General features: G+C 37.1%; 1 protein-coding gene across 5 annotated transcripts in view; it reads right to left on the bottom strand.

Annotated features, from left to right (window-relative positions):
• Window positions 1–1,397: 1,397 nt before the first annotated feature.
• The window catches only part of LOC138032295 (ras association domain-containing protein 2-like), a 35,228-nt gene continuing 12,790 nt past the window's right edge, over window positions 1,398–23,835 (bottom strand). For 4 of the 5 annotated variants that reach the window (XM_068879941.1, XM_068879939.1, XM_068879938.1 and 1 more), the window contains exons 3-13: window positions 18,030–18,124; window positions 12,699–12,832; window positions 11,548–11,626; window positions 11,055–11,216; window positions 10,086–10,202; window positions 9,421–9,534; window positions 8,423–8,474; window positions 6,514–6,578; window positions 5,823–5,879; window positions 4,695–4,792; window positions 1,398–2,904 (exon numbers count right to left, since the gene is read on the bottom strand). In XM_068879941.1, coding sequence (XP_068736042.1) covers window positions 2,844–2,904; window positions 4,695–4,792; window positions 5,823–5,879; window positions 6,514–6,578; window positions 8,423–8,474; window positions 9,421–9,534; window positions 10,086–10,202; window positions 11,055–11,216; window positions 11,548–11,626; window positions 12,699–12,832; window positions 18,030–18,124 — 1,034 coding nt within the window. In that variant the 3' untranslated portion in view covers window positions 1,398–2,843. Of the gene's footprint in view, window positions 2,905–4,694; window positions 4,793–5,822; window positions 5,880–6,513; window positions 6,579–8,422; window positions 8,475–9,420; window positions 9,535–10,085; window positions 10,203–11,054; window positions 11,217–11,547; window positions 11,627–12,698; window positions 12,833–18,029; window positions 18,125–18,320; window positions 18,452–23,835 lie in introns of those variants that run through there. The other variant, XM_068879942.1, reaches the window with a different exon arrangement.

Here is a 23,835-nt window from a genome sequence, read left to right as displayed (position 1 = left end):
GAACACGAAATGTTCTCTTCCGGTTGCCGTCCGCGTCTCAAAAACGCGCAATTTAAGGACGGTGAAGGTATTTTTACCCTGGTTTACGATTATGCAGGAAATGTAGATCTTAACAAGTGTTACTGAAATCCAAAAAGAAAATTAGGGGCAACCACGCATTTTTCAAAGATTATCGATGAATATTTATGAAAATGCATGGTTATCCCCAATTTTCTTTTTGGATACCAAGAATAAGTCAAGACCTACTTTCTCCGGATAGTTTTAAACCGGGCAAAAATATCACTGTATTGGTAAGCATCACCGATAGGAAAACCGAATATCGCGAGATGTGCAGAACGTATACGCAATAAAAACAGTAGGCACCGTCCTTAATTACTCTTGGGGATGTATCATGCTTCATTGAACTGGATATTTCGTTTTAATGCAAACAACCCCCCAAATTAAACTGTATTATGGGATTTGTGAAACAGCGAATGCAACGTCCACTAATAGGAAGACCTTAGACAGCAATGACCAGAACCATGTTGCTGACCAGCGGTTTTCGTTAAAACAATGGTTTGCTGCGGGCTTAGAAAACCTGGTTGTGGTCATTGTTATTTAAGGTTTTTCCCACTCTTTAATAAGGGGCCTCGTGCAACAACGACAACGCAAACGCTACCACATACGGTAAGTAGAAATACACAATGTAAGTGTAATATTAAAAAGATAATTGCATCGTTGAAATGATTTTCAATTATTACAGCTTGTCCTGTAAGATGAATAAAGATTGTCCAGGAAGTATGCGTTGAAGATGAACCACAAAACTGAAAATTAATCGCGGTCCTCAAATCGCGTCATTGTTATGGAGGATGTCCTTTATGTGATCATTGGCAGTTTTTATACTAGAGACGCATATATGTCGTCTGGGACGAAATTTTGGGCAAACATTTTTTCTGTCGTCTAGTGCAAAGAAGGGCACAAGACGCATAATGCGTCTGCAACGCGCCTTCGAAGACACACTAAACTTGATAGTTTGCCCAGACGAATTTAAGAAACACAGAAAAATTGTTTGCCCAAGTTCGTCCCAGACAGAATACTAGTATGCGTCTTATATAGTCCGTCCCGTCTTTACAGTAGACGGATAACATGTATAAGAACGGCCATTAAATCAATAGGCCATTTCCGAGTTCATGTCTGCCTCCTCCTCAAAGCGAGTCTAAGTGCAAAGTTTTTGTCGTGGTAATTAGTTCTACTTTACATCTGAATGAAAACCAATTTTCATAAGAAAAGCTTCGCACTTAGGCTCGCTTTGAAGAGGAGGCAGACATGAACTCGGAAATAGCCTATTTTGTCGTGTCTCAAGGTCCTTTTAAAAAGCAACAATGCTAAGGTCGAAGATTACCGAAATCTAACAAATCTTTTTACTCCATAAAAACGTATTTTATTTCTTTACAATGAGTATAATTATGTACAGGAAATTTGTACACGTTATAATTTTTTTCTATTTCATTTAACTTACAGAAACTAATAAATTCTTTCAATGGACCTCTTTAGCTTGTTCATTTTGTTTTCACAATTTACTTTAGGGAACAGTTTCTTTCAAATGCACGTGCATATGTATGCATAATTTATGAAAAACAAAAAGGAAAATTCCCTTGGGAATATCACGTGGTCTGAAATGGAAAAATAAAACGTACAAGCTAAAGAGGGTCCATTGCCGGCCCATAACAAGGATGCAACAATTTTTTTGAAAAATAGGACGTTTTCAACCAACCTCTGGAGACGCCAATAACAATTGAGGAATGTACGACTTCTGGTGAACGAAGAAAAGAAGCTAATGAGAGATCTTTTGTTTTCGTCCACCAAAATGGCTGCGATGACGTCACGTGAAAATCTCCTATAGTGCCAGTGATTGGAAACACCACCATTCTAAAACAATTTTCGGTCAGAATTACGAGCCTTCATCAGGAGTAGCTTGTCACAGTGGCACTGCAGTAAGAAAGCCTTTCTCTCTTAAACCTCACATTAACAACATATTAAGAATTGGTGGAATATCGCGCAGCTCATTACAACTACTAATTTCAACGGATCGGTACACAACAGAACTCTGTTGTAGTTAGGGTTAGGCCTAAATTATTTCGTTGTACATTTTTTGCGCCTATTTTTTTCTAAACCAATCACGAAAGGTATTGCATCAGCTGCATCATGACTGAAATTAAAACCGAAATGACCTGCAAGTACCGATAAAGTTCAAATGCTTGCATTAATTAATATAATTAGTAAACTAGTAATTGACCAACTACATCAAATATTGATTTAAAATTTCTGGGGAGATATATGGGTTTACGTCGTTCACGCACCCACAACTAACGCTGGTAAATACCTAAACACATTCAACCTCGATATCAGGTCTTTCTTTCTCGGGTGGGAACGAGGTTAATACATAATCTCCTGCTTACAGTTTTAATAGACCAGTTAAAATTCTGAAGAAAAAGGAATGGGGCCAGTAATAATCTTCATTTTAATGTGACCAGCATGTTTCAATAAACCAAGACTATGTGCGGAGAAATTTGGTACAGATCACTATCAGTAAATTGTCGTATCAAACAGTTGGGCTTTTTACTCTAACATCACTGAGACATGAACTTTAACCAACAATGCTGTCAACGATTTACAATCTAAATTTGGGTCAAATAACTTTGATAAGGAACTTCCATAACAGACAGAGAAAACTATCAAACGTCAAAACTGCCAACTTTATAGGTAGAGCCGGTTTTAAAGTTACAGATAAATATTTAGCTATTAATAAGTTAATAATTAAATTTAAAAATAACTATCCGTTCCTTTGCCTGTTTATAGTTTGGTTATACAGCAGTGGAGATTTCTGCCAATCTCTCTTTTAACTTCTCTCGATACAGCATATAACTGGAAAAATAAAAGACAATGCAAAAGGAGAGTTTTAAAATCAAGTTGGCAAGTACAGTGTACATTGTGAAAGCTCAGGGCCCGGTTGTTCGAAAGCCGATTAACTTAATCCAGGATTAGCGTAAGCTTTTGCTTCATGTTTTCAACTTCTGGGTGAACGTTTCTATTGCTTCTTCTTGTTTTTCAAGATTGACTTCTTCTAATGTGAAGTTTTGACGAGTATCAGCATTGAACAGCATTTGGGAGTAGAGAAATAAACTCCTTGGTTAATTTTTACTCTCGGATTAGCGTTAATCGGTTTTTGAATAACCGGGCCCTGAAGGAAACCATTTGTTATAAATCTTCACGGGCCTTCATCATCAACTCATTTCAGTCTAATTTCAATGGATCTTCATTGGTTGAACCTGTATTGTTTTAACCAAACCGGCCTAAACCGGTCAGACTGGGGAACCCCTGGGAGTCAATGGGTGAATCACTCAGTCTCACTGTAAAACTATGTCCCCGTTAATTTTAATCCTTTGACACCCAAACCAGCCTAAACAGGCAAGACTTAGTATTTTACTCTGTCTAATGTCAGAAGATTTTACTTGTCAATGGGGAACCCCTGGGAGTCAATTGGTTAAGGATAGTTCCATTGTTTTCCTTTCTTGTTTGTACTGTATTTCTTTCAACCGCGCGAACCGGAAATAAAACCTGCGGAAAAAATTGTCTTTACCTCGAAATATTTCTTGGTGACCTATCTTGATTATTTCCATGAGAGTATCCTTCACGGTGGCAGTTCCAATAAAAACGTTACGGGGAAAGTTATCTAGTACAATTTTCTGCAATCTATAAAACGCCTTTTTCGTAGTATCCTAAATTCTCCTCGATAACTTTTTGTCATACTCTCTAAGAAGTTAAAGAATTTATGGAGATTTCCAACAAAGAAATAAAAACGGTAGGTCACCGACGTAGTTTTTTAATGATAATTTTCAAAAACTGAAATTTAGAGGGCCTTTTTGTGGACCTGGCGTGTTGCCATGGTAATAGATATGACGTTATAAGTGCCTTTAAAGTATTGCCCAACAATAGAGTTGCAAAGATATTTTTAGTTTGCCTACACTATGAAATATCCTTCTTTGGTATCTTTCATCGTTTCACAAACTATAGCAAAAAAACCCTTTCGAGCCTCCTTAAAGGTGTTGGAAACGCGGATATCACCACTAGTCACTCTCGTTCTCGCTGTATAATATAATTTCAATCTTCACTTTTAAATACTCGTTGTAGAGCGACTTTCAATCGAGTGCCGTAAAACCAAAACCAAAGTAACTACTTTGGTCAATCAAAAAGGACGGAGACAATCCAATAAACCAATCAAAACTCGAATTACACGTAGCCGACACAAACCCCGGGAAAATGTGCATGCGCGAGGCACGATTGGTTTTGGTTTCACTTCTGATTGGTTGAAAACGCGGCGCGAGAACTTTGAACCAATCACTGAGTGAAGTAATCATAAACCAAAGAATTCGCTAATTACTTTCGACACTCAATTGAAAACCGCTCTATCTCGAATACGTCTCAGTCACCGATTACAAATTCAAAGAAAACGCCCTTGGGTACACTCTCGATGAGGTTGCTAAGAAAATGCGTTTTACGTAATTGAAAAGATCAAGATTGCTAAGATGTAACGCTGAACAAATGTCTCGCACTATACATTCCTATAACAAGGGGACATAGTTTTCAGTGGATGGAGAAGTTGTTAAACCAGATTTTAAAATTCATTTGCGAAAACAAGAATTGTGTCTTCATACTTTTGCTTTATTCTTTCAACCTCCCTGTCCTCTTCTTCTTGGTATTTATCAAGGAAAGCTTGTAATACAGGTGTCGCAAAATGGATGTACTGTGCAACCTAGATGGGAAAAAAAAACAGCAAACGGAAAAATACGAAGTCAAGAACTTCAATCTATGCGGTTGTATGGCTGGTAAGAAAAAAAGAAGAAAAAAATGGGACCATTTTCCTATAACAATCCAATGAAATTAAGAAGGGAGCTGCTTGGTATCTCTTCAAGACATCTTCAGACAATGGAAACTTAAGCACCAATGTTGTCAAATAGGAAAATGCCATTGAGCTCAAATGGAATTTTTTCACTCGCGTGAACAATAACCTCATTTTTTCACCGAAATAAAAGTAAACGTTTGCATGATAATAGAGCTCCCTTAGGAACACCATCAAGGCCGCCGTTCCATTGTTTAGGAACACCAACATGGCCGCCGTGACGTCACGTGAAAACGCTCTTCGGGTAAAGACTTGTTTCCATATCTCAAAGTGCCCTTGGACGTGTGGTGCTGCTGGGAATGAAATTAAATCACTGGAATCGGTCAGTGTAAACTGCAGACTGAGGTTATAATGTAACTGTTGAAAAAGCCCAAACCCCTTAGAAATGCTAACCTTAGGCCTAATTAGGCCTAAAACAATATTTAGGCTTAACTGTTAGCATTCCGATTCCAGTGATTCCAAGGGCCAAGGGCACTTTGAGATATGGAAACAAGTCTTTATCCTATAGAAGATCTGCATGCCATGCAAGTAACTTAATTACGTGTAACATGTAATGTGGTTTGTGGAGTAGTACACAATGACAGATTTTCCGTTCTCTCTTATAATGCCAGAACAAATATCAAGGGAATGAGTTATAATAATTGCTACAGTAAGTCAATTTACAATGCAAAATTTGTTTGTATTTGTAGATAATGTTCCAATAACGTTTGTCATTATCCTTGATTTTAATGAGCTCCAAAGTCCAGCAAACTTCTCAAAAGTGTTGAAACTTCAAATTAATCCCTGCAATGCAATGAGTTGCTGAGAAATACCATCTTTGCAAATCAAAACACTCAGAGACTATACTCTTGCACATCTACAATGCTGCAAACACTTTTGTTACCTCATGAGAAATGTTGTTTGTGTCATCAGCTTCCATCACAAAAATCTTTGCAGCTTCCTACAAACAAAGAAGTCAGACTTTTCACTCTCATAACATAACTTGTGTTTTCTTGCTCAAACATGTACTCGCAGCAAACAAGAACATGCATCTCATAGCTCTCTGGCCATTTCAGAATTTGAGAGAGTTGATTTTTCGATCCATTGTGATTTCAATAACACAATTTCCGAATAAGCAATAATATTGTCTTATATAATAACGCAAGTTATTCTCGCAGTTTGATTGGTTCCTGCCTATGATCTATTAGTGGACTGACGCACGATTCATGTCACCATCAGCTTTTATGCCAATAAAGTTTAATTATTTATTATATAAAACAAATTGATTCCATGTTGCCGTGCATCTGTTCAGTAATAGATCACAGAAGACTTCAAAATGTGGTAAGAACATCAGTGACACACTCGGCTATCGCCTCGTGTGCCAGTTTTTTGTTCTTACCACATTTTGACGTCATCTGTGATCTATTACTGAACAGACGCCTGACAAAATGGAATCTATTATTTTGTTCTATATAATAAAGAATTCAATGTTTTTGATGATGACATCAGCTATGCACACGTCCTCTAACAGACCTTAGGTAAGAAACATTCAAAATCTGAGCATTATTGAGCTTATTATATTAATGAACATATACCTCACTGGGGCCAAGTAGTAGACGCACATGCAACGGAAACTCCTCTTTTTGTAACTGCCGGATTGCTAAAAAAGTGAAAGGAAAGCAACTGCGTGTAAAGATGAGTGGTCACATTGTGTCTTATAAGTTTTAAAACTTGCTTATAAACTCAATAAAATCAATGACCTTAGAGAAAGATTCGTGGTTAAAGGTGCAAAAGCAAGATGGAAAGTAGGGCTAGCCGTCGAAATGGATGATACAAAATTGCACTTTATCATATAAACTCCGATGAAATACCAGGTGAGCTTTCGCGTGAAAACATGATATCTTAACACATGAAAATAACACACAGTATGTTATCTGCACACGTGAAAAGATCACATAATAAATTGCGCCATTGTTTTACATTAAGACTACAAAAAAAAAATTAAAGTGAAATGGTTTGGTATTTAATCAGTGTTTATATAATAAACAGAACATTACATGACCGTTTGGAAATACGAATTTCTCTTCTCCTGTTAAAAAATATATCACCAGTGAGCGCAGCGAAGAAGAGAAATTTCATATCTCAGGGCTGCCATGTAATATCCGCTACATAATTTTCATTACTTGTGTCTTCAGATATGTGTGTGTCAGGAGCAAGATAGAGTAAAAAAGCATTATCGTGATTTCGTTCTTCTTTTCAACCACAATAGCCTCAAATGTAACACTGAAAGATCTTTTTTTTGTTTAAGATGCGGTCACACTACACATACAGATGTAATAATCATTATCAATCCATTCCATCCTAAACTGTGTCTAATGTCTAATGCCAGACGATTTTACTCACTGATAGGGGGTGGGGAGTTGTCCAGTAGAGAAGGTGTTAAAGATTCTAAACTTCATTGTACAGTATATGATCTGTCTATTGCATTTAGTTCATAAAGTGAATCATCAAGATACAAAAAGAAACGTAAACCAATTCCAAGCTACACTGCCAATATTGCCTTCACATCAACCTCCTATTGTACACTACTTGCGTGGGAACCTGGGGCCTGTTTCGCACACGTCCCGCAACAAATTTTGGGCTTTGTTCATGTGTCAGAATTCCCTCTGTGTCTTACGAAGGGAAAGATTTAGGACATCAAATTTTACAATCAGTTTGCCTTTAGTAATCATGAAAATATACTAAAAAAATCTGCTTTTTAAAACGAGAAGATGGCAGGTTCACAAATCGCTTTTTGGGCTAGGAAAGGTTTTACGTTAACTTTTGAGAAACAAGGCCCTGGTCACCCCTGATGAAATGTTTAACAAGTTTTGTTCAGGGGTGCAGGGATGGCGCAGTGGTGAGAGCACTCGCCTCCCACCAATGTGGCCCGGGTTCGATTCCCAGACTCGGCCTCATATGTGGGTTGAGTTTATTGGTTCTCTACTCTTCAACAAGAGGTTTTCTCCGGGTACTCTGGTTTCCCCTATCCTCAAAAACCAAACATTTGACTTAATTTGGCTTTAATTGTTCATTTCAGTTTACAGTGTCCCCAATTAGTGCTCCAGCACTAGAACGACTAGACACTTAAATAAATTAAAGTTCCTTTCCTTTCCTTTCCTTGTTTTACAAACGTTTGCTCATTAGTAATGTTTGGAGGGCAGGTAGGAATATCTGAAGACCCACAAAGTTATTTCTCAGCAAAAAAATCAGTGTATAAATACAGTACGTAACTGCTTTGAAGTGAATTTTTCATATCCAGTAAAAAGCAGTTTGGTAACTTACTGGCATTATGCCCAATTGAACCATTTGTTTTGTCTCCTGCAATTTCCACATTCATTAGAAATGTTGGGATTAATTCTATTTAATTTTCTTTTCTTCCAAAAACCCTATGAGACTACTTGCAAAGGGTTATTCAAAATCTTTCAAGGTATAAATCTATATTTTTACAACTTTACAACTTACATCCATTGTCATAAACAACATAGAGATTAAAGTTTTGGGGTGAATCAGTGATCTGAAAAAGAAAACACCACATTGACAATTAACATCCTAAAATCTTTATTATTGAAGAGCTGAGATTGTGTCAAATCACTGCAAAAAGTCACCTCTTAAAACAGCACCAGATTTCTGAAAGTATGTATAGAAATAATGATGATATGTTTCGTAAACCCATAATGGCACAAGGATAATCACCGATAGGTTAAAAAGTCTTTTTTTTCGTGTTGACCAAATCCAAGGGTTAGGAAATTCACACGGTAATTTAGATCTCTTTGGTGACATATAATGTAAAAAACATATAAGGACATATAATGTGACATATAATGTAAAAATTACATTACAGCCTTTCACTTAAGATCAAACATTTGATTTTCAGCAACTTTCCTTAATCTAAGGCTGCACAACAACATTAACCCATTAACTTCTAGGAGAGAGACTTTACTAGAGATGATTTTACTTGTCAATGCGGGGTGGTCCAGGAGTCAATGGGTTAATAACCTCTACATCCACTTATTTGTCTCGTTAAAGGGAACCTCCACTAAAACAACAAAATAAGTTTAAGCCAACAAGCATAACGTTAACAATTAAAATTGTTCAAACTTTTTCCAAAGAAAATGAATTGGCTTTGAAATTTCCCTGGCACTGCCATCTTGAATAATTGTGATGTGTCATGGTTGCCCTATTGTTCTGACTCAAAGTCTGAGCGCTTGTTCTGGAACAATAGGGAAACTACGACATGTCATTAATCAACATGGTGGCACCAAGAAAAATCAAAGCCAAAACAAGCGTTTTTGCAATTCACTTTTCTCAAATACAAACGCTTTCATTGGAAAAAGCTTGAACAATTTTAATTGTAAACATTATGTTTTGTGGTTTACATGTAAAGTTATTTTTTTGTTTTAGTTCAAGAGGTTCCCTCAAAAATTCCGCTTACATACACTCTTTGTAGATTGGCAACTTACCTGGAATTTAGTCATCAGCATTTTTACAACCTCTCTTGTTCTGGTTCTGCTTGTAACTCGCAGGTTTGTTGAGGTGCCGTAAGGTGGAGTAAATGTTGTGCGACCTTCTGCAGACTGAAACAAAACCATAAAGTTAGATCCCATGTGTACCTGATGCTGTAATTATTTAACAACTACAAATGAATGCATTGTACCCCCCACTTTTCTTGGGAATGTCAGGAAGAGAATTAGATGGGTACAAACTAAAGCCTATTGCCAACAACAGTGCAGTTTTAAAGTGTGTCAAAAGTCACAAAAATAAAAAACCCAGGGCAAATAAACTTGTACAGGTAACCTATGAAATTACCCACCACTCAAACCATCATTAATTTTAGCTTTAACTGTACCAAACCATGGGATCTTCCACAATCTCAGCTCCATAGGTAACGATGCATGAAAAGTTTTTGAGGACCGTGAAGAACTAATAGTTTGTACACATTCTTAACCCTTGTCCAAACATATACATGTACATGTAAATGTAATATGAAGAACAGTCCTCAAAGATCTCCAAAAACTCTAAGAAGATTCCCACAGCAAGGAAATGCTGCAGCAAGTCTGTTAAATGGCATAAGCTGCTATCCACATTCAGGGAAGGTATCAGGAAGTCCCTTTAGCATCAACCTCACCTGCACAGTGAAATCAAGAATTGTTCTCTGGTCTCCAGCATCTGGTATATTCCTATTGTTAACAGTGATCCGTCGTCTGGCAAGAATCTTCTCTAGACTACTTGTTCTCCCTCGACCCTATTAAGGAAAAAACAAGTTATTGATATCAAGCGCTCATTACTATTACAGTAAATAAAGAGCAGGCCAACATTTTTTAAATATGAGTAAACATTAAGGACAGTGTGATAATATTAGATGGCAACAAACAGAAATATCATCGTACCAATATCAACCCTTTCATTCTTGAACAATAATTTTTGCAACACACTATTCTGAGGCAGAATTACACTGCACATCTTAAAAAGAGGGCATTTTCAAATGAAAGGGTTCTGGAAAGTAATGAATTTTTTTCAGCAGTTTAAATGTATGTCTTTCATACATTGTCCTCTCACCGTTAAAATAAAAGGGTTAGCAATTGGAATTTTGCCGAAACGTTGGCTAAAATTAATAAAGCAATTAAAAAAATATCCATGCCCTCAATCATTCACCATTTTCAGTGGGTTTTTACATATACAAATGGCGGGCTCCTATTTTCATCTCAATGATTGTCCCTACTTTTTCAAGTGATGCAATTTAATTTGCAACTATGACTAGCTTACTTGCGGCTAAATTTTCATATCTTGTCATATCTTTTTTTAAATTTCGAGCCTAGGGTATGTTATGAAAACCGTTTAACTAGAGTCAGTAAACAGTTGCTTTATCACTAATATCAGCCATTTCTTCTGTTTTATACAGAAAATATTGTAATTATGCGGAGGATGCAGATTTTAGGGAATTATGCGGATCCACATCCCCGCATCCTGTCAGATGTCATGTACAGAGTGACTGCATATTGACAGGCAATAGAAAATTGCATATAATTTTTATTGCTTTACTGTGAAAGGTCAAAGAAAGGATAAACATAAAACAGAAATTTGAAACATTTCTCACTATTGTATCCTTGTTTTTGACTGACGTGTTCTTTAAAATCCCATTCTGCTCTTTAAGATTGCGTTTCCTCCAATAAGACAAGTTATGGCTCGCAAGAGTGACGGGTATCTTCAATCCCCAATAAACTTTAAGAACTCCTTCCATGATAATTCTGCCACCGACCTGTATTTATACACGTAGAAAAGATCACCAACGCCAGTCACTATACATGTTAAGTACAATAACATAGGTCATTATCAAAAATTCTCTGCGCTGATTGGTTGAAGTTGAGGTGATTATTGCACAATAATAATAAATATTCTTAAAGAAAATGCACATTTTTCATATAATCAACTAAAACAATAATAATTCACCTCAGGCGAAGTGAATATCGGGGAATAAAAATCAATATTATTTTAATCATCAAGTTTACTCCAACCTATGTGATCGAATGAGCACTGTCAATGGTAACGTAAGAGTAAAAAAACTGATCAGCAAGCAATTTTCAACCTACCTCTTTACTTGTTAACTGCAAGGCTTTCCTTCCCTCAAAAAACATGTTATACTCTTTTAGTTTGGGAATAATCTCATTTCTGCAAGAAATACAAATTTTTAGACAACACAGGTATTAACATGTGTAAACAAGTGCTGGATTTCACTCAGATTTTTCAACCACATTAATAAGCTAATCACTAAAAATGTCCAGTTCAGTTCAGTTCAGGTCGGTTCATTTAGTCAGTTTACTTAGCACGGCATCTGATAGGATGCGGCGATGGGGATCCGCATAATTACGATAATTATTTTCCGCATAAAACAGAAGAAATGCCTGATATTAGTGATAAAGCAGCTGCTTACCATTCTCACAAACATAAAAGCCAAAGAGATTGACTATTTTGTAACGCATATTTTCCTGAACATTGAAGAAAACACATCATTTTGTTTGCACCCTGAAAGTTCATAAGCAGTGTCCAGGCATTTTTTGGCAATGAGCCTGGACTGTACAGTAGTTAAACCATTTTTATAACATACCATTATAGGCTCGAAATTTTAAATAAAAGATGCCACAAGATATGAAAAGTTAGCCACAAGTTATAGTCACAAACTGAATTGCATCATTTGTAAAAGTAGGGACAATCATATTGCGATCATTGCAATGAAGTTTTACAAAACAAAATAGGAGCACATGTACGTATGTGTAAAAAACCACTGAAAATGGTGAATGATCAAGGGAACGGATTGTGGTCCAACCACATTACAATTTTGCTCCAAATCTCCAAATTGAAACTAAACTTATGGCATGGAACTTTTTTTTTTTAAATCGCTTTATTTCTTTCAGCAAAAGTTTTGGTAAAATGCCAATTGCTAACCCTTTTATTTTAACAGTGAAATGTGGTTGCAAATTGGTGAATCCTCCAGATATCTTAAATCACCATGGGAAAAAATTCAGTCACAAATGCGACTGTATTGGTCGCAATTTTGAGCCCTGATTTACTATAAGCATGTAAATACATGTACATTTGGATGGGCCTAATTATTTAAAAATTTACTTCTATAAATTGTTTAAATTTCTGCATAATCAATGCATGTTTACGCATAATAATTATTCGTGGCATAAATAGTATTGTTATAAACTAAATATACATGTACAATGTAAGCATGTCAAACCTCAAAGCATCCAATTCTGCCGGAGTAAGTTTTTCATCAAAGTACTGGTAAGATTCTGTTCCTCCTCTCCCATAACCACCAGGACCGAACAATAAACTGTAACATGGTATATTGCAATATGGGATACCTCTATGCTGTAAAATATAATAGTCAAACCCTTGAGAAATCTGTGAGAAAATGAAATTATTCTGTTAAGTATCAATAGCTTTATATCAAATAAAAAGGGTGATCACTTTAACACATTTCAACTGTCAGTGGCATTCCAAGTCATTTTCGTCTTAGGCTATCGCAGTTTATGAAACCATATGTAGATCAATATGGAAAACAGCATTGGGAAGGCAATAGCAAAAAAAGAAAACACCGTCATCCACTTAAAGTACCTTCAGGGGTGTCTTCAGTGAAATTTCCCAACATGGTTTTATTGGGAATAAGCCACTCAGCACTGTCACAATTTGTTTGCAATTGAGCAAAACATCTTTGAGTTGTTATGTTCAAGGCAAAAATAAAGTTTAGACGAGGGCTCATCAAGGGGAGCCTATACCTCCACTAATTCCTTGAGTCAACCCTTTCCTCAGTTAATTTATTTTCTGAAACAAGTTTTTCTGCAAAAAGTATGATCATCCTTCTCTTGAAGCTAATCAAGATAGCTCTGCTTTGATTGGCTTTTACAACAGTGTGCATGCTGAATCTCACAAGGGTGGCGCGCCATACAACGTAGATTTGATTTCAGCTAGCCAAACCAAACTGAGCTATGAAGCCACTGACTTTGGGAGCTGGTCATTTGGATAGAGTGTCGCACCGGAATCGCCAGGTCACGGGTTCAAACCCCGTTGAAGTCCTGAATTTTTCAGGCTTCTCTACGCAATTATAAAAATTGCGTTCATAACTGCGAAGATCATAGCTTCACTTGATGTCATATTATTATTAGCAGACCAAAACAATAGGATTATGACATGTCCTTGGTTATGAAGATAATAATATTAAAGTGCACTTTATGGGGGTAAATTAGAAAACCAAGACAGTTTTTAGAAGGATCATAAATGAATTATTAGCCTAAAAACACCAAACTGCTACTGCCTCAGAGCCAAACCTACAATCATGGACAAAACCCTTGGGAAGGTCAGCACTTTTGACGTCTTCATTGCGTCTCTCCCCTCCCCCTATTCAATGTTGTGCAAAACTGAATGGTTTTAGTGGGAAATTGTTGTGTTACCTTCCAACATTGAATAGGGGGGGCAGGGGGGCTATATAAGAGAAGGTGAAACTATTTCTTTTGCACTTTAACAGAAGTGGGTTGAAGCACAGCTCTGATGCAGTTCATTTACATAACCTTCCCAACTACTTTTGCCTACATGTATGATTGTAGTTAAACTTGATTAGAGTCTCAAGGACCGAATAAAGAGTACTAATTGCAACAAGTGTTGATATTAACACAGAAAACAAGAACTGTCTAGACCAAATTATTTTGTTCGTGTTTTTCACAAGACAATCCCTGAAAAATTATCTTCTTTTGCAAAAAGCCCTTATACTTCAATATTGTAAACTACTGGCCCTGAATTTTCTTGTAATAGATTAAAGGACTTGTTCTGAATCATTAAAATGATTCATAATTGCAAAACTAACAAGAACATGCACTCATTACCAACATTGAATAAGCTACAGTAGGTTGCGAATGAAAATAAGTCACTTTTAATTTTAGTGTTGTATCATCCAAAAACTCTTAGATTTTGCCTTCAGTTTAAGTTTAAACTGTTCCAACATACTCCCTCTAGTGTTGTGAATATAAAATAAACATCCTTTCAATAACATTAATTAGTACAACAACATGGATACTAAAAGCTGCACAGGTTGACATGTACATGTATCTAGTAACTTAATAACTTAACCTGCACACACATGAACAGATTTACTAAACATAAATATTTTGGGTAACCTGATAAATAAATAAATCATTTACATTTAGATCTGTTGCTCAATACTGAGCATTTTAGACTGATCATCACTTTTCCTGAACTTTGAACGCTTAGAGGGAAGTTTAGCAAACTTTAATTAATGGTTCTATGCTGAGCTAGAAAAAGTACTTTTTGTGTTCCTCAAATTGTACCTCAAAGCTAAGGAAACAGGTTGAATTTTTTAGGCTTTTTTTGACAAAAAAATAATTATGAACTTATCTAATCCTCCCCGCATGAACTAATCCTTGTCCTTATAAAAAACAAAATTAAAGCAAATAATTTCACACATTTTGAAAAACCATAATTTAGTGCTTTGCTTTGGAATAACCTTAGAATAGATACAGAGATGTCTTCTGTGCTGAAAAGAAAAAAAGCCATCCTATTTAACTTTGAAAAATAACAATGACTTCATTCATTAATAATTGTAAAGCCAGACATCAAAGACCCTTGCTGGCTGCCAAGCACTAAAGGTCATCACATTTTGAATCAACATATGATCAGATTAAGAAAAACATGAGACATAAAATTCTTTAAATACAGTCATTCCTGTATTTATACATGTAATTTACATTAACTTGACAAAAGCTACAGGCATGAATGAACAGACACAATGCTTATTACTAAAACAACATGGTTTGTGTATTTTACTCTTGGGCTAATAACTCAATTCCCCAGACAACAAAAATGATAAATATTCTTAAATTCATGCAACTTGAATTACTCACAGAAAAGGCACAGTAAATTCAAGAAAACAAAGTAAAACTATTTATAAAAAGGAATGTCTTCAGTATAAACTTCTGCTGTCTATCAACTATAGATAATTATGACACCTAAGTATACAAGTCAAGAAGTCTTCAAGGGTTGAGTTCATTATTGTTGCCTAACATGTATATCCAATTTGTGACATGTTCCACTACAGTACATATTGACTAATATCACACTCATTCACCCAGAAAACAAGTAATATAGTCAAAGGAAAACACAAAGAAGAATAAAATGAGATTTAAGTACCATCCAGCTTGATAAAACACGAGGAACTCGCTGTTGAATCATCAGAAATGCATCTGCCTCCATGTTGTCTCAAACAATGGACACATGTAAATAGCATTGCATCATTAACCTGGTATGTGGAAAATCACAAACCGATTCCTGGATAGGACTTGGAATTTTGGATTTCACTTTCATCTAACAAAGAGCCTGATTTCCTCACTGATTATAGCCAAAGTTTTTAGTAGTTTTTATCTCAATGGGAGTTAAATAATTTCCTCTAGTCAAACCATAATATTTCCAAATTAATTTTGGACAGTTTTTTGTTACTTAATGAAGGACTTAAACTGATCATAGACAAGAATGCACTTACAAAATACATTTAGGGAGGTTGACTAAGACTCTCAGCAGGCCTTAAAATAAAACTTTGGTTTTGATAAAATTGGGAAAGAAAGAAAGTACAAAGTACACTAGGTCTCTATAAGTTGGTCAAATTACAGTAGTCAGCAGACAGCTCTTACAAAAATACACTGGCTTTAAAATGACCAAACTGTCACCATACACTGTACATGTACGATTGTAAGGATTGTAGGATTTGTGTTGATCATGCAAATTTCAAAGACCATTTAAAATCCTTATACTGTAATAGAAGATTTAGACTTTTTATTGAAAATCAAAGTTCAAATATGACTGCTGTGCGCAACTTAAACTTCCAAAACATCAATGTTACACAATTTTGATCAGGAGCTGAGAATTTGAGGTCTGCTCACATTAAAATAGATAGGCATGCCTTGCTTGGACAGAACATTGACCAACCATAACCGTAAATGACATCCCACAATTAAGCTAAGTACACAACCAAATTCCAAAGTTACCACACAATGTTAGTCATTTTATTAATTACAATGCTCTATATCTACGGGACTGTTTACACCTTGGAAGGAAGATACTACGTAGCAGGAAGAACATTTCACCACGTTACAATATTAACTCCGGATCCTTTAACCAGAAGATCCAAATACAAGGAACAATGAGACAAACCCGTGGGTGCCTGAGTGTCTACCAAACCAAAAGTTCAACCAAAACTTTTGAATGTGACCAACAAATAAAGAAATCATTTTGCGCTCTCCTTTAATATAACGTTTTCTTGGTGCAAGGAACTTTCTTCCCTAACCCTCCACACCCACCCCCCCCCCCCCCTGCCTCCATGTAAAGAGCCCCATAGTACTGCCCATCATTAATTTTGCAAGACCACACCCAATCATATTGCATTATATCAAAGGAAACAAATCCAATCAATATCATATTCAGTGAATGCAAAAATGCTTTGAAATATTGTTGCACATACTGATATATGGATAATACTATTATTATTATTATTATTAATTATTATTACTATTATTATTGTTATTACTATTATTATTGTTATTACTATTATTACTATTATTATTATTATTATTATTATTGACCAGTTCTAGATCTAATAACTGTGTGTTTAAGGGTAATTAATCTTTTGGGTGATATTAGATGACAGTCAGGCTCCAAATCTCACACTTCACTGGTGCTCTCAACAACTTTTTCACATGCCTACCTTGATAAATCCACCCCAAAGCAAGAAAACCAATATTACGTATTGTGAAGTACAAGTGCTTGACAAATAAATATCTTGGTGTGATTTTTTTAAAAACTTAAATATCACGTTTGTTTCAATTTTTTTCTGGAGCTGTCCTGGTTACAAAACTTTGTTTTGAATTAAGCTAATATTGCAGGTTCATTCGAAAGCAATCTACATGCAAGTCACGTCCTTTCCACATCAGATCAAATTTCTTTAAATGTGACTTTCTTGAACTGCTTAGTCATATCACAAACCCGGTTTCTACTGACCAAGCTTAGCTTCATTTCACAGCTATTTTTTGCGTGTTTCGAGCAAAAATCAATATCACCACATTGTTCGAAGCTGTGAAGTTTACATGAACGTTTGAAAACATGACAAGATTACATTTAAATTGGTGACACGCAATTCAAGCAATTTGCATTTAAGCTACATGTATACAATGTAAAAATTAAAGCATTTCTGCTGTCCGTAGACTAGTGCTTCAGCTCTTCATACAAGCTCAAATAAAATCGTAGTGTTAATTCTTCTGGAAATGGTTTCACCCAAAAAATGCAAAGCCATATAAATTAAACGCTTAGCTTTCCTTTGGACCACATAAAATCTCGTTGGCACAACATCGTTAAAACAAGCTGTTTCAATGGTTTCCCTTCCCAGAAATCGCGTTTAGTGGCGATGAAACGGCGAGCACCTTGAGTAAATCATCTGTTAGCTAATCACACTGTCGTTAAATTGTCCGAAGAATTCAAGAGTAAAAATATAATTTTGTACGAACGTTACCTCTGAATGTTGGCCTGGGTTTAGTCTTCTACCACATTCTTCGCAACGCAAACAGCCGGGATGCCACACTTTTCCGAGTGAATTCCTTTGTTCAGCTGCAAAAGACCACAGCAAATAGCTAGCTAAACCTTTGCTTTTCCTCGAGAAGGCACGTTCCTTACAATGGTTCAACAAGTTGTAATTTACAATTTGCACGACCTTCGATCGATTCGATCGATAGCGGTGTCTGACATTTCAGCTTAAATGGATCGCGCAGTATTTCAGGATTTCTGCTGAAAGGATTTAACATACCAAAATACACAAGTTTTCCACATTTGTGACATTCAGTCATGTCAACTTTTTAAGCATTAAGAATCCCGAACAACTTCCAGCGAGTCGAGTGGCGGTAAACCCAGGATTAAAGTTGATATCAAATAGAAAGTGACAAAATTTAGGGGTGTGGGGTGGGTCATAAATGAAGGCCCGCGCGAGCGATACACGAAATCACACGCGCATCGATTTTTTATATTAGGATCTTAGGATTTCTTCTTAGGATTTGTTCTTTTTTTATTTAAGCTCCATGACGAGGATTGTGAAGGTCAAAAGATAAGCGAGCGCGCCATTTTAAGGCCAGACCACAATCCATACTTCTAATGTGATATCAAACCCTCAAAGAACTTTATGACCAACAATGGCCGTTATCAATCGTTGTAACAAAAGAAACACTTACAACACACCTCTCAACGAATTTTTTTCATTTTTCGAAACTTAATTTGAGTGGACGTCAATCAAGTGTTTCCATGACAATATAGTCCTGTTCTCTTGGAGGCAGTCGAATTCGTCATGGAAACATTTGATTGACGTCCACCCAAATGAGCCTTACAGCGGTTATAAGTCGCACTTCCCTCAATGGGCCTTATGCGCGCGGAGGCCATATTGGATGCCATACAATTGATTCCGGATTCCACGCTCTGGATTCCGGATTCCAAATCCATACATTTGCTGGATTCTGGATTCCTGCACATTGGGCGAAACCTGGCGCCAGTTACGTATTTTAAAAACCACCTATTAGTTTTTGCAATCAATTCGTAAAAATGATTTTAACGTCAAAAACACGTGGTAAGCCTAGGTAGGCGACAAGCTGCGACAAGAGGTCTCTACCATGAAGGGATTGAAAGCACCGCACACCCTGCGTCGGTTGGTTGAACATCTGGCATGCAGGAGTTGGCGAGCTCAAGCTCTCGCGGGACCAACTTAAAATAACGGAGTTGAAAGCGCTGTCCTTGTAATTTCATCTTCAAATGGTTTGACTTTCAAGTCTTCTCGGATAGGAACTATAAGCCGGTTTAAGGACTACAAGCCGGATCAAGCTAAGGACTATAAAATACAGGAGCCGTCCCCACTTCCATGCAGTAAACACATTCTTCGCATAGTGCGGTAAGGGGTTGAGCCCGTGATCGGTAATATTCTCTACCGACCTGACGCTGACGTCTTAATAAGTCCTATGGCATATCAGGCCACTTAGCAGAAACAGACAAGTAAAGGGGACTTTGCCGGGCTCTAGAACATGTAAATGTAGAATCTGATCTGGATAGACATGAAGCAATAAAGTGCGCCATGAGTTCATAGGAAGGTTTTTGCTGTAGGGTGTGCAAGCGCTTGTGATTGGATCGTATCGTTTTCACAACATGCGTCTCAGGAAATTAAACCATTCGAATTTTTTCAAAATCTAACATGAAAGACGGCCGGCGGAAAGAGCATTTTCATGAGCGACGTAGGGCACAATTTTTGTTCCTTAGGGAAATTCCCAAGTTCTACAGTTGTATTCTTTTCGACAGACGGAGCCTGGCGGCATATTTCGTTCACTTCGGTACAGACTCACAATAATATCTCCCCCTGTGATACATCATTGGTTAATGAATTTTAAAATAAGGAAAAGCTCTCCAAAAACATCCTGTATTTCGTCGTTGCTTTCTTATATCTCAAAAATGAACTCGGTGACCCCCATTTTTTATTGTAGAATAGTAATTAGCAATCTGAAATATAACTATCGGCAAAGTTTTAAAAAAATGAACTGATTCAGAGCTACCTTAAATTTTTTGGAGAGCTTTCATGTTGCCATAGCAACCTATTACGTCACAATAGTGGCTATAATTTGTTAAGCAATAATTGGTGTTTCATTTCAAATGAAACCATGTTGTGTCAACGAGAAGCCTGAAAATTTTCAAGACTTCAACGGAGTTTGAACCCGTTACCTCGCGATACCGGTGCGATGCTCTAAGTCATGAAAAGTTTCAGGCTTCTCGACGCAATTGAAATTTGCGCTCATAACTGCGAGGCAACATGGTTTCATTTGACTTCATACCCGCAGTGCAATAATATATGATGTATTTCATATATATCTTGGTGTTTCATTTATGGTACCATAACATTGCTGTTACGTGATACAGTATAGTAGTTGTAACTCTAGCCTTCTAGTCAGAAGGTCTCTTAAAAAAGGTGAAACTGGTTCCAGCTCCCTTAAAAAATCTAGCTGTTCGCTCTACTTGTCTGTTATTCGGAAGCACTTTGGCATTTCAACGTCATCACCTCGCTTCTGCAATGTCTTTGAAGGCTACACATATTGTAGCGTATAAGCGCAGGGTACCCCTCAGACATATACCACGCAGATTCTTAAGGACGGTGCCTACTAATTCAAAGGTATTTTTGGGAGGTTTATTATATGCGAAAAAGCAGATTTTAAACATGTGTTATGGAAATCCAAAAAGAAAATTGGGGTGGGGGGGGGGGGGGGTAACCACGCACTTTTCAAAGATAATTAATTAACAATAATTGTAAAGAGCTTTAAAATGCAAAGCACTGTATGGCGTTCTTTTCCAAATTGAAGCTTAATTATCTCTGAAAAAATGCATGGTTACCCCCAATTTAACTTTTTGAATACCCAGAGCACTTGCTAAGTTTGCTTTCTCTGCATAGTTTTAAACCGCGCAAAAATATCCCTGCCTATCTCGAGATGCGCAGAAGGTATGCGCAATAACAATAGTACGCTGAAAAGATATTTGGAAAGTAGGGAGATTTTTAGACGAATTTGACAAGTTCGAGGATTTTTAGAACTTCTAGAGCTAAAAATCTGTAAAGAATGCTTTTTGCTGGCTCATTTAATTAATGAACTTGCTGCACTTTTAAAGTTATTTAGATCCAGGAAGGCTCATGCACAGCAGTTTTACCATTCAATTATGTGTCCCAGAATTCAGATGAAGTTTGTTTTCAAAGAAACATAGCGGAGACGGGCCCTCCGAAGAGCTACAAGTACTTATCTAGACTTACCCACAATAACTAAAATAACAATAACAAAGGAGGCTCGTTTTAACTTGCAAGGATCTTTAAAGTGAACTTTGATATTTTGTGTTAACATTTGGAATGTTACGGTAAAATTTTGAAATTTTTAAAACTCTTTTGGAGATTTTTAGAACTTTTTTGTAGATTATCCAGATATATTCTTAGGCGATTTTTCGGGATTATTGACGAGTGAAGTCGTTTGGCGTTAGACAGAGCAAAAGATGTACGTCACTCTTCGGAGGAAAACGGCGAAGTCCAGTCTCGAGAACACGTTGTCATGCGAAAGATAGGATTTTGAAATTTACATAGCAGGAGAGAAAATTGGGTTTGAGCTTACTTAGGGCCTCTTTACACGAGCCCAGGTTGCTTTTTACTCCGGGTTGAATCACCGCGGCGGGTAACCCTTTTGCAGTCAAATGTTTATAAGCGTTTACATGAAAACAGTAGTCAAACCGGGTCAGCCCCCCTTGCCGGGTAACCCTTCTCAAGATCCGGGTTGACCCGGCTAGAAGGGTTGAAATTTCATCAATTTCTCCGTGTAAACACTGGCGTGTCTGACCCAGGATTGTTTGAACATCACTTTTTTGTTACTTTTTTGCGGTTCAGCGTTCTCGCCCACGCGCAGCCTGTACCAAAATGGCTGAGGCGAATGAGCATGAAGTGGAAAAAACAACAAGTTGATAATGGAATCACTCAATGACTGGACAACGTAATTGCGAAATTAAAAGAATTTAAAAAGGAGATGGACTATCAAAATATAGACTTTAGCAAGGACGTCGTTACTATGTACTCGAAGTTACAAGAGCGAATGACTGAACGGTTTCCTCACAGTTTTGGTCCTGTTCAATTTGTCAGCCACAAATTGATGATTCTGATGATTGCATGGTTCGTCCGCCATTTCCTCACTGATAAGTAGTCACCAGCCCTTTCAACCCAGCGAAAAGGGAACTGACCCGGGTCAGCCGAGAATGACCCAACCCTCACCCAGCCTGGACTCGTGTGAACGTAAAATTCGACGCTGAACTGACCCGGGTCGGTGTCCAACCCGGGCTCGTGTAAAGAGGCCTTTATTTGTATATTTTCCAGTGGATCGGAAAGATGCCAACAACCAGTTTGTTATTGTCAGAGTGTTAAGAGCGGCCGAAATAAGACGTGCACACAAAGATGAAGAAATTTCCAAGCATTTACCCACGCCAGGGATAAGATTCTTCTAAACCTTTTCGTCGTGATAAGTACGGGCTTCAAAAAAAAAAATTAAGAAAAAGAGATCGCGGTCTTAATTCCTCAAAAAAAATAAACGATGTTGTTGTCAAAACGAAGTAAAAATTAATCTTTAACGCTCGCAGTCATTTGGTCGCTGGACTAATGATAACAGAAGTCCAAACAATGTGTTTATTGCATCTATCTATTCACAATGCCGAAGTGACCTTTTCGGCAATGTAAGACATTGAAAGGATATTCCCTCGGGTTCTTTCGATTTTCTACGTATTGGCGTTCTTACAGCAGCAATGTCATAAGTCGCAAACTTTTGTTGCCTTGCAAGATGGCCTACAAAAATGGGAAGGTAAATGAAATAGCCTCCGAAGCTTTCTTAAGAACGCATTCTTAACAAGAGATTTACAAATTGGGGAGACTGCAAATCAAATTAAGGAAGGTCAATTTAAATGCTGGCCTTTGATTAAGGGCCAAAATCGGAGAAGAATCTCTTGGAACGGAGTAGAGAACCAACAAACTCAACCCACATGTACCGCTGAAGCAGGGAATCGAGCCACACAGTGGTGGTCGCCAGTCCACTCAAAGAAATGTATATTTGAAGCCACCTGAATTTTTCAGGAGTCAGTGTAAGAGGCAATTGCTCAAAGTGCCCAGATAAGTCGTCTGTAAAGGTCCCTTTAATCTTAGCCAGTTGCTCTAACAAGGTTATGTACATGTATTTCTCATAGAGTATACCACCTGATTGTGACAGCAGCCTTGCAGAAACGTCAAACTAAAGTTGTGTCCAGGCTATTGTGCGCTAGCTGGTGCTCAGACCATCAGCGAAAAGATTATTTTCCTTACGGTTACCAGCTTTTTAGGCAAACCTCATAACCTCAAAAAAAGTCCTCAATACGCGACGATATTAATTTGTGCGCGCTTGTGGTTTTTTTTTTTTATTTCTTAAGAAGGCGGCCAAGTGTGTAGAATCAAATCTTTTAAACGTGCGTCAAAATTGATTGGTTTCTCCTATATTGGTGCGCTAATTAGAGCGGGAGATCTTGTCCGTCTAACCCTTGTAGGAAATGAAACATCAAAGGTCCTTCGCGAAAAATCTTCTAAGGAATGTGAATAGGAATTTACGGAAGTTAAGGAAAGGCGTACCTAATATATGGTCCTCAAATTTTACGCCGACTGAAATTTCAAAGTTCCAATCTTGTTGGCGTTCTTCTTTCATCAACTTCAAGATAGTATCTCAAAAACCTTAGCTCGTGAAAAACACCGTTGTTACTGA

Source organism: Montipora capricornis, chromosome 14 (genome assembly GCF_036669925.1).
Source record: "Montipora capricornis isolate CH-2021 chromosome 14, ASM3666992v2, whole genome shotgun sequence".
Classification (NCBI taxonomy): domain Eukaryota; kingdom Metazoa; phylum Cnidaria; class Anthozoa; order Scleractinia; family Acroporidae; genus Montipora; species Montipora capricornis.
Note: the sequence above shows the minus strand (reverse complement) of the source record. Positions and strands in the feature narration are given on the sequence as shown.